Source organism: Protopterus annectens, chromosome 5.part1, assembly GCF_019279795.1.
Source record: "Protopterus annectens isolate FY-2018-M chromosome 5.part1, PAN1.0, whole genome shotgun sequence".
NCBI lineage: Eukaryota > Metazoa > Chordata > Ceratodontiformes > Protopteridae > Protopterus > Protopterus annectens.
Window position 1 is genome coordinate 88735115 of NC_056736.1, and position 16379 is coordinate 88751493.

The 16379-nt window shown below is 40.4% G+C and overlaps 1 protein-coding gene across 1 annotated transcript in view; it reads right to left on the reverse strand.

The window, feature by feature from the left end:
- The window catches only part of MYCBP2 (MYC binding protein 2), a gene marked incomplete in the record, with an annotated part of 5088083 nt that overhangs the window by 1699688 nt on the left and 3372016 nt on the right, over positions 1-16379 (reverse strand). Inside the window, 1 exon segment of the mRNA XM_044072904.1 lies at positions 8931-9140. Coding sequence (XP_043928839.1) covers positions 8931-9140 — 210 coding nt within the window.

The window sequence follows — 16379 nt, forward strand, 5'->3', positions numbered from 1 at the left end:
AGGCCATCTGGGCTGCTGTATTCAGTCTCACACCCAGAAAGCACATGTCTTGAGAGGGTACTAGACTGGACTTTATTTCGCTCACAGAATACCCTAGGCATCTTAGCACTGCTATAAGATATTCCAGATGCTGTAGAAGGTCTTCCTTTCTTGAGCCAGAATCAGGCAGTCGTCTAAATAAGGATAGATTTGAAGTCCTTGTAGCCTGAAGTAAGCTATCACTGGAGCCAGAACCTTTGTGAATACTCTAGATAAGCCAAAGGGCAATGCAGAGAACTGATAATGAGAATCTCCAGCTTGAAACCGCAGATACTTCCTGTAACTTAGCCTGATATGCACATGAAGGTAAGCTTCCTTGAGATCTAAAGTTACCATCCAGTGATCTTTGCCCAGCAGGGAAAAGCTGTTGTAACGTCAACATCTTGAACTTGGGAATGTCCAGATAAGTGTTGAGGAGAGATAAATCCAAAAGCAGTCTCCACGTGTTCCCCTTCTCTGGTACTAGGAACATCCTAGGCCCCTTTCTGACACAGGGACTGGTAGAATGATGTCCAACACCTATCTGTCTTGAGTAATTAAATCCCAATTTCCTTTGAAAAGAGACAGTTGTCCTTCCAAAGGAGCTGCCAGACGAGAATCTACTGGCAGTTGAAAAGGCAGGTCATTGGGTCTGTTTACGAAAGGACTGACCCCTCCCTCACCAGAAGTCTGAGCAGGTGAACTCCCTGTTCTAGGCCTAAAAGAACCTTGAGCCCTGCCCCTACCACTAGACCTACCCCTAGACTGGGAATCATAAGCAGGATATGTCCACCCCTTAGCAGGCCAATTTCTACTAAACTTCGGTGGCTGTACCTGCAAAAATTCTTTAACAGTTTGCATAGACTTAGCTTTGTCCTCCATTTTCTTTAAAACTGCTTCCACAGGTGAACCAAACAACACATCAGACTGTAAAGGAGCATCCAAAATCCTTGTCTTAACATGCTCAGCCAAATTTTGATCCCTCAACCAGGCATGCCTGCGAAGAACAGAACTAGTGGCAGCCACCCTCGAGGAGGCCTGCACAGCATCAAAACCACATTGCAAAGAATGCTTGCCCACTTGTTCAGACACATAAACTAAATCCAGCAAGTCTTTACAATCAATACCTTCCGCCAAAGCATCCACCTTAGATTTCAATTGTGAAAGGAGATAATTTTGATATTTCAGCATGTGAAACTGACAATTCAACGCCTCATGGCTAGAGTGGAAGAAGTATACACTTTCTTACCCCACCTATCTAAGCCTCTTTGTCAGTGGGAACAGGATTTTAACCACAGAGGCCTTACTGAGAAACAGTTTCTGGGTCCGCCCTAGGACTCTTAAACAAATACTTATGAGCTTGGGCACCCTATAGTACCTATCAGGTTTAACAGGAGCAGGAGGCAAAGAATCAGGGTTCAGGAAGCCTCTGCAAAACATCTTCCACCACATTCAACACAGGAGGTATAGCTAAGGGCCTATGCTGGGGTAAAAACAAGAATTCCCTAAGCCTCTTCCTGGAATCAGAGTAATCCTGGCCTTCCCATTTAAAGTGCTCCCTCATGGAATGCAGAGTCTCTGAAAATGAAAAATCCTCAGGAGGAGAAGCCGGAGTGGCATCATCCACATCAGAATCAGAATAATGAGGATACTCCTGCAAATCTTCCGCAGAAGATTCAGAAGCCCCTGAACCCTGTTCAAAACTGTCAAACTCTGGTTCCACTCTAGGCCTCTTATCAGGAGGGCCCATAGAACCTCTAATCATAGTAATCAAATCTTCTGCCATTTTAAGCATATGTTTCTTAGGTACAGAACCCGAAAGGCTAGGAGAAGCCCCTACTGAAGCTGAAGTTGGCCTACCTCTAAGTTTTGGCAACAGAAGGAGAGGCTCTAACTACTTTGGGAAGAGAGGGAAGAATAGTTACCTGAGAAGCCCCCTCAGCCTGGCCTGCCTCCTGAGAGGGTACATCCTGTAACAGTAAAGTTTCTGCCTGAGACTCTATAGAAACTCCTGGCAAAACCTCTGGCTCCACTGAGCCATCTAAAGAACCGGTTCATCAACCCTAGCATTTTATAATTGCAACGCTTCCCAAACACTAATCTGGCACAGTCTAACCTCCTCTTAATAGTGCGTTTGTTAAACTTAGCACAAGAGCGGCAACCAACAACGGCCCTAAACAAGGTACACATGCTGTATGGTAAGCCCTATGAGCTATTTGTTCCGCACAAGAAATACAGTTATTCACTTTTTCTGACATCCGTTAAACACTGAGGCAAAAAACCAAAATGTTGCCAACTCTGATTCGGTCTGAAACTGAAATATTTCACGCCAACCTGCACTCGCAAAACTGCTTCTGCATCGGATCACGCTATTCGGGCCGACTGGATGCGGACTATACCCAATAGTAAGGACTGCAGCAATGGAAGACGAAGAACATCACACAGATTCCAAATTTTTCCAGGGTGGCTGTCAGAAGTGTTAAACATTTGCTACAGATATGCACAGTCAAAGGTAACTTAAAAGGCAAGGCTCAGAAATGAAAGATATGATGACCTACTCAAAAGACGAAGAAGCAACAGTTAGTGTGATGAATGAGAATGTTCAGTAAATCCAGAACACACCACCAATCCACAGATCAAGGAATGGAAGAAATGACTGGACTATTAATATTTTGAATGCCTTGTACATCTCATAAGATTGAAGGTCCAGAACAGGTTGAAGGCTTTCACTGTGATTCAACATGAAGAAAAACTGAGGGAACAACCCTGTGCTCTGAGTTTTGGACTGATTCTACAACTGCCTGGACCAAAAAAGAAGACATCCTTGGCTGACACAGGAAGGTGCTCTGTAAAAAGAGGAATAGATGAAAGGAGAGGAAATCTGATGCTACAGGACACAGTACTCATGAGTGATGGTTTCTGAACTCTGAAGAAGAAGAAAAAACTGTCTTATGATCACAAATGATTCTAAGGACCTAACATTACTATCACCATTTTCCTTATTCAATCTGCTATACGCATGCTACATGGCCTGGTTGAATGACTCATAACTCATCCTAAATGAAAAGAAAACCTAACTGATGATCATTGGATCCAGTGATTGTGTCATCCTACACCACAATCACAATCAATCATTTCTGGAACATGCCAACACTATATAGACAAATTGCTAGGTGCACTCTACTAAATTAGACACTATTTATCAGCTACATCCAAAATGACCCTCTACTCTTATTTAAACTACTTAACAGCTTCTCAGATATTGGTAACCTAAACAGAATAGTGTAATGCAAGTTCAAATCCACTTAGTATTAAAAAAAGTTACATTTGCAGCAGTACTCAAAGCAGATACTCACACCTGCAATATTTTCAACAAGATTAAATGGATGACCTTTTCAATTAAAGAAAACTTCATTCACTCATTATACATTCAATCATAAAATACTATACAACAAATACCCACCCCCCCTTAGCTTCACTCTTAGATTGCACAAGCCAAATGGAGCTCTTAGGTGTGCTAGCAACAATCTCTTGCACATGCCCAAAACCTCCTTTAATACTGGTGACAAAGCCCCCTTCTATCTTTCAAGCTCAATCCTGCATCTCAATAATTTCAGACGTCACAGCATTTAAGATTACAAGTAAAGGACAACATTATAAACCTAATAGATTAAATTAAGTATGGCATGATCTGATGTTGTGAACTTTCCTTACTTACTCTCATCTCATTTTCCCAAAGTTATCAACTGCAACCTAGATTTCATGTCAATCTTGTTAATCCTAAAACTATATTCCCTATCTTTTGCAAACACATTTCTCATGAGTTAATTAAATTATCTCATACTTCTACTACCTTTTCCCTTTCCCTCACCACTTCAGTTCTTTCCCTGGCTTAGGAATAAAGACTTCTCATTCTATTGTGCAAAAGCTTGCTCAAACGTATGAATGCATTTTCTATCATGTAACCATTACGTTGACTATTTATACAGTTTCTTGTGTTTAATGTCCTGGTGTAGTAATTCTTGTACCTAGTTTGTACTCCTTTTACAACATATTCGATTGATTTGCTTATATTGTTTTGTATCTTACTTTGCTCCAAGGTTCCCCTGGAAATGGGCTTCAGCCCAACAATGCTAGCTCTGTTAACAAAATGTAAGTAAGTAAATAAGGTCTTATTACGGCCCTGAAAACTGTCTGACAGAAGGATGAGTTCTGTGGGTGCTATCCTCTTCTAAGCAGGGTAAGACTTTGTAGCTGAACAGATAGATGACCCAACAAGATGGATACTCTAACTTCCATATCTTGCTTTTCTGGATGAATTTTCTTGGAGACTGCTCCATCTCTGAAAGGTAACATTTGCACACTAATTTGATCTTTGCCTGGTGTTACTCAAGCTTGGTCAAAATTTGTATGAACTTTAGAAATAAAGTAGCTTCAGTAAAGGGTTCACTTAGTGAGCCTTGATACAGCTCCATAGGAAACATGGGCAGCATTAAACAGGCATGGCACCACACAGACACCCAATGACATATGTGGTCTATATATTCATTAGGTCATATAAAATCCTCAAGACTGAAATGCTGATGAAAGAAAGCATGTCTAGCAACCCCATACATCTATCTTGACATCCTTCTTATGACAGTCTAAGACCAAGCCCTTTTCTTCTCATGACATGGGAGTAATACCTTGTGTGTCCAAAATTGTGAGAAGTTCTCACACCAAGGGTAGTGAAGGCATAAATACCACTCTCCCAGTAATCCAACTTATGGAACCTTTTATCCAGTGGTAGAAGACTGAGATCTTTATGATTCACTTACTTTTGACAATCCTGGAGCAAGGAAAAGGATGGAAACTAGTTCACATGTTGCTTTAAGAACCTTCATCAAGGCCAAAATCATAGAGGGATACAACCCATGGAGGTGGAAGCTAGTAGTACAGGGGGTACAACTTTTGGAAATTGGGGCTTTGAAAGATCCCTAGAGGATAAGTGGTCAAGTTTTTAAAACCTGAAGGAGTTCCCGTAAACCCACAGAAGGGGTACAGCTGAAAAATCATTTACTTTGCTCGGAGAAAAAAGGAGGAGAAACTCATGAAGGTCACAAAAATGTGTTAAAGATGCTGGTGGAGATTATACAGATGGAGTCTAATGCATTTTGAAAAAGCAGCATTCTTCCATTACAACTGACATCTACCTTAGGTTCCCAAGCAATGACTGCTAGAGAACAAGCGCTGGTAGGATTTTTTTTTAACCTTTTTAAGATTCTTTTTCCCACAGAATCATAAAATATACAAAGAAACTGGGCCCAGTGGCCATTTACTCCTTTGCCAATAACCATCCTTAAATCTCACCTCCTTTTTCGACAAGCAAAACGCCAGTCTTACCAGGGGTGTACTTGTGGATACTCATCTAATTGTCTAACTCCTTTCTGAAATAAGTGGGTCACCACTGCTTAACATGGAGTAGATGACTACTTCAGAGAAAAAAATAAGCATTCTCTGACAAATCTGTCTCTCTACAATGTTCTTTTTTTATGTGTCTCTCTCTCTCACCAAACTTTCATTTTGAAGCAGGGTGTTGTCTATACTATAAGATGACTGAAGGGATTGTTTACCAGTCACAACAATACTGTAACTTTTTAGCATTTAGTTTTAACCCTTTTCTTAAGCTCCAGTTGTTGACATGTACGAGTTCCAGCTGGAGCGTCTGTACACTAGACAGATATCTGAAGATTTCTACAAGTTTGCAGTGATCAACAAACTTGTTTAGCCAGAGGACCCCATTTGTAATTTGGAGATCTGCAAAGTATATGTCAAACAGTAGAAGTCCCAGCAAAACAGCCTTGGGAAGACCTTCATTTCTGATGAGAATGCACCTGTCACACCCTCACTACAAGTGTTCTGTCCCATAACCGATTTGCTTTGCTATTAACCTACTTACATATGGATCAATCTGAAACTCATTCAGTTTATGTTAGCATGTGGTATGGTGATAAAAGCTTTGTTGAGGTAGCATGTCGACTGTCCACAGCTTGAGTTACTCTATCAAAAAAGTTGACCAGATACAATAGACATGACCTACCCTTAAAGTCGCACTGCTGGGGGCAAGCCTTAAGATTTTTTATGTCACAGTTAATTAGGTCAGTTATGATGGGCTTTGCAGATGAGACTAGTCAAGAAATGTGCCTGTAGTTTCACACCACATTTTGTAAAGTACATTTAGCAAGTGTTCTTTTGTTATGAAAAGGGTTTTGAGATTCTGTGGGATATATGACTTTGTACAGCTGTTTTGGGAGTGACATTTATTCTGAATTTGCTTGCCAGTATGTTGGCTACATCTGCTGGATTCGAGTAGGCAGTGTCATTCCTTAGTTTCACAACATAGCTAATGAATGATTTGTAATTGTCTTTAGTTTCTGATGCTAGGCAAAGTTTATGGGATGGTGTTTTTTTTTCCAGTTCTTCTGTTAGCTTTTTAATGCTAACATTGACTGAATCTTTTTTTCTTTTTGCTATATAGTTTAAGAAACTTTTTTTCTTTTATTGTATTTCTGATTTGTTTGTGTGTGGACTACCAGACTGGCTTATTTTTAAACAGTCCATTTTGTTTAGATTTGGTATCTGGGTCAGTGCATTCTTCAAGGTGTGCACAAAGACTGCTTGTGTAAAAGTTTGCTGTGCAGTATCTTGGGTAATACAATTAAACTTGAATTTAGAAACTTAATCATAGAATTGCAAAAGGTTTTCAACATTTGAAATTTCCAAGCCACATTCCTATAACATTAGACAGACCTCTGCATGATCTTACTTAATTACAAACAGAATAAACAGGTGTCTAAATCACAGGCTAGGGAATAGCTAAACCATGAGTTGTTGTGTTTAACCTGACAAGTTTTCTGCTACAACTGCAGGACTTGTACGGAAAATCACAATCCAAGGAATGAGAAGTTAAATATAGATTTTGTTTTTAAATATTCTAATAAATACTAACAAGAATTCAAGAAAACAGTATGTTTCATATGACCAAAAAAAGCAGTAGTAAATAGTGTCACCAAAGGCAGAGCACATCAAAATATAAAACTCCAAAAACAAATGGTTCTGCCACCAATTCCACTTAAAAACGCTTGAAACTTGAAAACTTTAATAAAATATATGATGATGAAATAAAATAAACACACTGGCTCACATGATTATGAGCCAGCGTGTTTATTTTATTATCGTATATTTTATTACGTTTTTCAAGTTTCAATTGTTTTTAAGTGGAATTGGTGGCAGAACCATTTGTTTTTGGAGTTTTATATTTTGATGTGCTCTGCCTTTGGTGACGCTACTTACTACTACTGTTTTTTTTGGACGTATGAACCATTTGTTTTGGGTGTTTCATATGTCCCAGAATGCTTGTTTTACAAGAAAGAATTGACTGGAAAATGAACAGGACCTTTTCATGGCATTTTGACAGTCACCTTGAAAACCTTAAAGGAAAACTCCACCCTAGAACTAAAAAAAAAATTTTTTTCACTCTGTTTCCTGATCTATTTTAACACCTAAAAATCACTCTAAGTGCTTTATTTGTAATTTTAGCCTGCTTTCCACAACATGGCTGCCAATGGGACTTGATGTATCAACTTGATGATCTTGTTCTTCCTCAACCCTTTTTCTTTCCCATAATGCTTTGTATGACTCATGCCAAACATAAGGAAGTAACTGTGAATTCCCATGTCATTGACATATAATGGGATTTGTGTGAGTCACTCTTACCTTCTTTAACTTCTGTAAAAGGACTCCTGCTTTTCTTTCTCTAATCACCCTCATTTACGTTTGGCTCAGACCTTGTTTTACACTATACTTAGAAGTTATCCAGCTACAGCCAGGAAAGTAGCTAAATTGCAGGCCTTTGTTGAGGGTTTTCTTTTGCAGTTAAAGAGGAATGGTCAGTCCCCTCCCCCACACTACTGGCAGGTATTAAAACTGTCACTGCACTGAGACACCCTTGCAGAATTAATTCCTCTTGGACTACAGAAGAAAACCCTGAACAAAGGCCTACAATTTAGTTACTTTTCCGGGTGTACCTGGATAACTTCTAAGTATAGTGTAAAACAAGGTCCGATCCAAACGTAAATGAGGGTGATTAGAGGCAGAAAAGAAGCAGCCCTTTTACAGAAGGTAAAGATAACAGTGACTCACACAAATCCCATTACATGTCAGTGGCATGGGAACTCTCAGTTACTTCCTTGTCTGGCACGAGCCATACAAAGCATTATGGGAAAGAGAAAGGGTTGACGGAGAACAAGATCACATTGATACATCAAGCCCCATTGGTAGCCATGTTGTGGAAAACAGGCTAACATTACAAATAAAACACTCAGAGTGATTTTGAGGTGTTAAAATAGGTCTGGAAACAAAGATAGAGTGAAAAAAAAGTTTTTAGTTCTAGGGTGGAGTTTTCCTATAATATAAGCCTCCAATAACGAAGATCCTCTTAGAAGTGTAATACTGACTGATTCAGGCCAAATGACTGTCACTCTTGGTGAGAGATGTGCCTGACGCACATGAAACTATTAATGGCCCTGCTACAGCAACTGATGCCTGCAGCAGTGTTCTTCAGTTTAGAGCTTCTGAGGTACTGAATGAAAGCACACTTATGTGATTAGTGAACATTAGCAGTAGATGAAAATAATGCAAACACAAGAAAGAATTAAAGAGTTTGGCAGTGAAAATACCCTTAAGCATGGCAAGGCTGATGCTGTCATTACTAAAGAAGAGCATACTTTTAATGAACACTTCTGTTGAGAACCTTATCGGGTACATAGCAAAAATAAATAAATAAAAAATGAATACTAAGACATGCACATGTGCTTGTATCACACAGACAAAATAGACCTTATATATACTCATATGTACACAGGAAATACAACCTTCATCATAGTTATTGCAATATAGCGAGCTTCTTTCACTATCATGGGTTCATATGAAGCTTCCAGTTTGGGATGTGGAAGTCCACCAAACGTCAAGTCATTTCCTGAGGAAACTGTGGCAGGACTGCCAGGAATACGCTGGAACTTTTTAATATTTTCTTGTTGGACTGAGCTCTTCTTCTGGGAAACAGGAACAGCTTTCACCTCAACCTGTCACAATAAAATCAAAAACAAGAGGTTACACATTGCAGTGGGGTTCACCATACACAAGAACAGACCTCCTTTATGTCACAGTTAATTCAAATCAAAACTTAATAGCTTGATGCAACAGACGTAACTAGTACAGTGGCAACTTTATGATGAACAAACTAAGTGTATTCATTATAAACCTCAGCTAGCATTAAACTTACTCAACTAAAGCCTGGCCTTAAATGCTGCTCTACTTTAATACATTCTACACAACACAGCCAAATATATATATCAGACATGCACAGAAGCAATGGACCTTTTTCGGTTGTACTCCTGAGGTAATATTTATAGAAAATGAGGAAATCTGGTCAAGACACATGTAAAAAATGTATCATAGTCTTTTCTATTATGTTATTGTATTTAAAATAAAGCCATCCTTCACTGTCAAATAAAAGCCATGAGAACTTCATTAACCTCAGCTACAACCAGAAATAACATAATTCACTCAACGATTAAAGTACAGCTGCATAAAATCTAACCATAACAGTAGATGTCCTTCTCTTCACTGTTCACTTTTGCAGTGTTTTATACAGAAAGCATCTACTGTCCAGGGCAGCTCATTGTTCAGCCAGTATACCAAAGCCTCATGATCTTATATGAGCTGTACATCACATCCATGCTCCCCATATAATACACAGGGCATAAAAGGGACGTACAATGCAACTACCCAGAACTGAATTGCCCCAGAACAGAACAGTCTCCATAGGATAAAGGAGTCCATGCACATCCAGAAAGAAAAAATGCAGAAGAAAAACGGGAAACTCTCAGCCAAAAGGGAATCTAAACCAAAAAACAGAACAAATAAGAGGGGGTTGGAGTTGGAGGGCGGGAGCTAATACTGCAACAGTAAAGAGAAGGATGTCTACTGGTATGGTAAGATTTTACACAACTGTAGTATGTCCCATATCAGAGTTGCAGTATTCTAAACAGAAGGGAGAGTAAAAAGCTCAATAAACAGAATGGAAGGTGTAAGGCTGACAACAGCCCTCAACAAACCCATATAAAATGGTTTTAGAAAAACCTGCTTTGAACCTAGAAACCATATCCAACTTATAATGCTTAGTAAAGGTATGCACTGAAGACCAAGTAGCAGCTTCAAGGATGGAACTAGTGCTCAGCCCTTTAAGGAAGGCACCAGAAAGGCAATAGCCCTAGGGGAATGAGTTCTAACAGAAGTAGACAGAGATTTGCCAAGAAAAGTATGACAAAAAGGAAATAGCCTTAGATATCCAAGAGGAGATAGTTTGCTTAGAAACAGACAAACCCAGTGTCCTGGGATGAAAGGAAACAAAAAGCTGATCAGACTTTTGAATAGCCTTAGTTTTATCCAAATACTACCAAAATTGTCAGTGCAAATCCAAGGTTATATTGGACCCTCTCACTACCAGACTGAGGAGAAGGGAAAAAAAAAGAAGGGAGCTGTACTGACTGATTCAAGGACAACTCATTTACTACACTGGGGATAAAAAAGGGATTACTATGAAGGGAAACCCTGTCCCTGAGAAAAACTGAAAAAGGAGGAATGGACACAAGCGCCTGCAGTTCAGAAACCCTCCAAACAGAAGTAAGAGCCAGCAACAAAACAGTCTTCCAGGTACAATATTGTAAAGAAGCAGAATCTGAAAGCTCAAAAGGAGCCCGAGTCAAATTTTCCAAAACAAAATTAAGGTCCCAAGGAAGTGGAATAGGTTTCTTTAGAGGCCTAATATGCAGGACACCTTTAAGAAATTGTTTGACCTCAAAACGAGAAGCCAAGGAGTGTTGGAGATGTGATGGGGAAGAAAAAGGTACTTGGGGACATATGTTCTAGAAGTGCGGTGAGTTGGTGGATTTTGGGAATTCCCTGCGGGATGCACTGTCGGAGATGCTGGGATGGCAGATTGGTGTGATGGAGATGACTTTTCTGATATATAATACAGAATCGGAATTCCCTACACATGCTAAGGTCTTGCTGTGTCTAATTATGGTGGTAGCCAAAAAAGCAATTACTAGAAAGTGGAAATCAAAATCTAAACCAACTATACTAGAAGTAGTGAATGCAGTAACTCAGATAAAACAACTGGAATTGAGATCTTTAGAAAAGGGTAGGAGCAAACTACATAGGAAAAATAGGAAATGTGGGAACAATACGTACAGGGGAGGAATGAGGTTTAAAAGAAGGAAGGACTTAAATGAGTTATGCAATGTTTGACTGAAACTGATTGGTTATAAGTAATGTATAACATTTACAACTGAGTGCAGGTCGGTATGGTTTGTGATGTAAAATGAGTGTAATTAGAATTGTGTCGATGTGGTTTGTTTTCATTTATATAAATGATCATTGCTTATGTCGTGATGGCTTAATAAAGATGTTTCTTGTTAAAAAGAAAAGGGCAGGAATTGAATAATGTGTGTAATGTTGCTTAGGTTATACAATATATAGGAATACATGTGAAATATAATTTTGTTAATGTTAATTTGTTAATGCAGTTTGATTACTTTTATATAAATGTAAATCTGCTTATGTCACAAGTGATAATTCAATAAAGGTATTTAAAAAAAAAAAATGAAAAGCCAAGGGTGAAATCAAGGGCAGACAAGCAGAAATGGCTGGAAAATTGGCCCTTGCTGAAGAACAGGCCAGGTCAGACTGGGACAAAACTCACACAAATAAGAAAGGACCAGAGACCCCCACTGAAAAAGGGTCCTGGTAACGAGTATGGCACCAAACAGAATTTTTTTTTCTGTTAAGACATATAACATTTTCTGGTTGAGGGTTCCCTTGCCTCCTGTAAAACCTTGAGCACATCCTCAGAAAAGACGTGCCTGAAAGGGATCAAAGCCTACAGTGTCAGTTGAAGAGTGGACAAGTGAGGATGGATGAGAAAAGTACAGTTTTGTACCTACCATAAATGTAGATGTTCGAGGATTCCATTGCTGCAGTCCTGACTATTGGGTATAGTCCCGTCGGCCCGAATACCAGAGTATAAGGCTGACGTCGGTCAGGGCGCATTACACTGACGTCAGTACGTCAGGGTACTAATGCGCATGACTGACGTCATATCCTCAGTCTTTTCTTGCCCCAGATGTCAGAAGACCCTAAAAAGACAAGTCCCAAAACAACCTGCACCAAAAACATGTACAATATATACAACAATATATACAAAAATATAAGCATGTAAACTCACCTACACAACCACCCCTAAATACAGAGGGAAGGAGGGAGGAACATCTACATTTATGGTAGGTACAAAACTGTACTATGTTCTTCGTCTTCCATTGCTGCAGTCCTGACGAATCCCAAAGCAGAGGTAAGGGAGGCTGGCAAATTATAAAGTAGTAGGAGCTGACAACATGCCTTGTAAAACAGCTGTGGCAAAACCAGCCCTAGACTTAGAGTAGATAGGAAGGTGATAATGCCTAGAGAAAGTATGCACTGAACTCCAAGTAGCTGCTTTCAGAATATCCTTAGTTGCCACCCCCCTTAGAAATGCTGTTGAAGTGGCAGTAGCCCTAGTGGAATGAGGCCTAATCCCAGCTGGAATCTCCTTGCCATGATGGGAATAACAAAATGCAATGCAAAAGCCAATCCACCTAGAAATAGTTTGTTTTGACACAGGCTTGCCCTGAGAACTCAAAGCAAAAGAAACAAACAACTGCTGAGACTGCCTAAAATCCTTAGTCCTGCTTAAATAAATTGCCTGTGTACATCAAAGTGTGCAAAATCTTTTCCCTTTATTTTGAGGATCTGCAAAAACGAGGTAAATGAATAGTTTGGTTTTAAGCCACACTAGAAACCACCTTAGGCATAAAAGAAGGATTAGTACGTAATGATACCCTATCCTTATGGAAAAAGGGCTCTACTGCCATAAGGGCCTGCAACTCAGACACCCTTCTTGCAGAAGTAATAGCTAACAGAAAAGCAGTCTTCCATGACAAATATTTCAATTCAGCAGTAGCTGCAGGCTCAAAAGGTTGTAGAGTAAGTTTTTCCAACACAAAATTGAGATCCCAAGCAGGAGTAGGAGCTCGGGGTCTTATATTCCCTCTAAGAAACTGCTTGAACAAAGGATGCGAAACAAAGGTGGGTCACAATCATAGTGAGCTGAAATTGCTGCAGCATGAATCTTTATGGAAGAGAAGGACAAACCTTTGTCCAATAATTCAGTAAGATATTGAAGAGCCACACTCAAATTAGGCTCTGAAATCTCCAAATTCTTTGCTGTACTCCAAAATAAAAATCTCTTCCATTTTTCTCTTGTACTAGGCCTTCTAGCTTCCATAATCACATTTAAAACTTGTTGAGGAAGTTGAGACCTGCTGTGTTTCAACACAGAATATGCCAGGCTGTTAGATGAAGAGAGTGAAGCTTGACATTGAGCAGATGACCGTCCTTCTGAGATAACAGATGAGGAATCAAAGGTAAAGGCCATGGAGGCTTCTTTACTAGACTCCGTAGTAGTGGGTACCAGTGTTGCCGAGGCCAATCTGGAGCTATCAAAATCATCCTTGGCCTGTCTTGTCTGACCTTTATTAGTACCTTTGGAAGAAGAGGTAGAGGTGGAAAGGCATACACATGAAGGTTTTTCCAACTGAAAGACAGAGCATCCACTTTCCAAGCTGTGTGATGAAACCCTTGTGCAATACTTTGGCAGCTGGTGGTTTAGTGGAGAAGCGAACAGATCTATGTCTGGAGTTCCCCATGACACTGTCAGTTTCTGAAATACATGAAGATCCAGTTTCCACTGTGGGGATCCATGATTTGTCTGCTTAACACATCTGCTAAGGAGTTCTGTGCTCTGGCAGAAACCTTGCCTGAAGAGTTAGTTGCAAGCTGGTCTCCCATAAAATCATTGCTTGCCTGCATAGTGGATACGAATGTGTTCCCCTTGCTTGTTGATGTACCACATGACAGTTGTGTTGTCTGTTAGAATCAACACCTGCCCTGGAAGAAGTAACTCCTTGAAAGCCATTAATGCAAACTGGACTGCTAACATCTCCTTCATGTTGATATGTAGATGCTGTAGTCTGGCAGGCCACTTGTCTTGTATCCACTTTCCATTTAGATGAGCTCCCCAAGCAATGTCCGAGGCATCTGTCGTTAAAATCTGACTTGCCTCTGGCCGGGTCACAGAGAGTCCCTTGTTTAGGTGACATTCCTGAGCCCACCACAAGAATTCTTTTTGAAGGCAAGGTATTATTTGAATGACAGTGTCCAAATCCTGGCAGTGCTGTGTCCATACATTTTGAGATACCATTGTAGCTTCCTCATATGCAGTTTGGCATTGGGAAGCACCAGAATAAGATGCCATGAACCCTAATGCTTGAAGGACTGTCCTTGCAGTCAGCACGGACTGATGAGATAGTTGATGGAAGTAAAGTGACAGACTCTTTTGTTTGTCCGGGGTTAAAAGGCCATCTGGGCTGCTGTATTCAGTCTCACACCCAGAAAGCACATGTCTTGAGAGGGTACTAGACTGGACTTTATTTCGTTCACAGAATACCCTAGGCATCTTAGCACTGCTATAACATATTCCAGATGCTGTAGAAGGTCTTCCTTTTCTTGAGCCAGAATCAGGCAGTCGTCCAAGTAAGGATAGATTTGAATTCCTTGAAGCCTGGCTATCACTGGAGCCAGAACCTTTGTGAATACTCTGCAATGCAGAGAACTGATAATGAGAAGTTCCAGCTCGAAACTGCAGATACTTCCTGCAACTTAGCCTTATAGGCACATGAAGGTAAGCTTCCTTGAGATCTAAAGTTACCATCCAGTGATCTTTGCCCAGCAGAGGTAAAAGCTGTTGTAACGTCAACATCTTGAACTTGGGAATGTCCCTCTCCACGTTGTCCCCTTTTTTGGTACAAGGAACAGGCGAGAATAAATCCCTTTCTGACAGGACTGACAGGGACTGGCTGATATGTGAAGTAACCAAAACTTGCTTGTGAGCCTCTTTTCTTTGTAGAGGAGGGAATGATATCCAACACCCAGTTGTCTTGAGTAATTAAATCCCAATTTTCTTTGAAAAGAGACAGTCTTCCTCCCAAAGGAGCTGCCAATCTGCTGGCAGCTGAAGAAACAGGTCATTGGGTCTGTTCTAAAGGACTGACCCCTGCCCTCACCAGAAGTCTGAGCAGAAGAACCTTGAGCCCTGCCCCCACCCGTACCCTAGACTGAGAATCATAAGCAGGATATGTCCACCCCTTAGCAGGCCAATTTCTACTAAACTTTCTTCCAAACAACACATCAGACTGTAAAGGCATCCAAAATCCTTGTCTTAACATGCTCAGCTAAATTCTGATCCTTCAACCAGGCATGCCTAAGAACAGAACTCAGCATCAAAACCAAATGCTTACCCACTTGTTCAGACACATGAACCAAATCCAGCAACTCTTTACACTCAATACCTTCCGCCAAAGCATCCACCTTAGATTTCAATTGTGAAAGGAGATAATTCTGATATTTTAGCATGTGAAACTGACAATTCAAAGCTCTCATGGCTAGAGTGGAAGAAGTATACACTTTCTTTCCCCACCTATCCAAAGCCCTTGCCTCTTTATCAGTGGGAACAGGATTTTTAACCACAGAAGCCTTTACACCCAGGCCCTTGAGAAATAGTTTTTGGGTCCGCCCTAGGAAACAACATTAAAAACATTAGCTTGGGCACCCTATAATACCTATCAGGCTTAACAGGAGCAGGAGGCAAAGAGTCAGGGTTCAGGAAGCTCTGCCAAAAACATCTTCCACCACATTCAACACTGGAGGAATAGCTAATCATCCACAGGCACATCCTGTAAGAGTATAGTTTCTGCCTGGGACTCCATGGAAACTCCTGGCAAAACCTCCGCCCACCCTGAGCCTTCCTAACCCGTCCCGACGGCGTTCCTCAACCCTCTAGGCTTCACTGTTTTATCCTTGCTTCTTGCGGGAAGCGGGGGGAGCATCCATCAGCATTTTATTATTGTTACGCTTGCAAACACTAACCTGGCAATAGCTCCACCCTCCTCTTAATTAATGCGTTTGTTAAACTAGCAGCACAAGAGCAACAAAAACCGTAAGCTCAGGCCCTAAACAAAGGTATAACAAGGTATGTGATAATCCCGCTATATCTCCCTTTCCCACAAGAAATACAGTTATATTCTTTTTTACATCCGGTAATAAAATACTGCAAAAAGAAAAAAAAAAATGCGTCTGAAACTCCGGTTTGGGTTTCGGCAATTCCA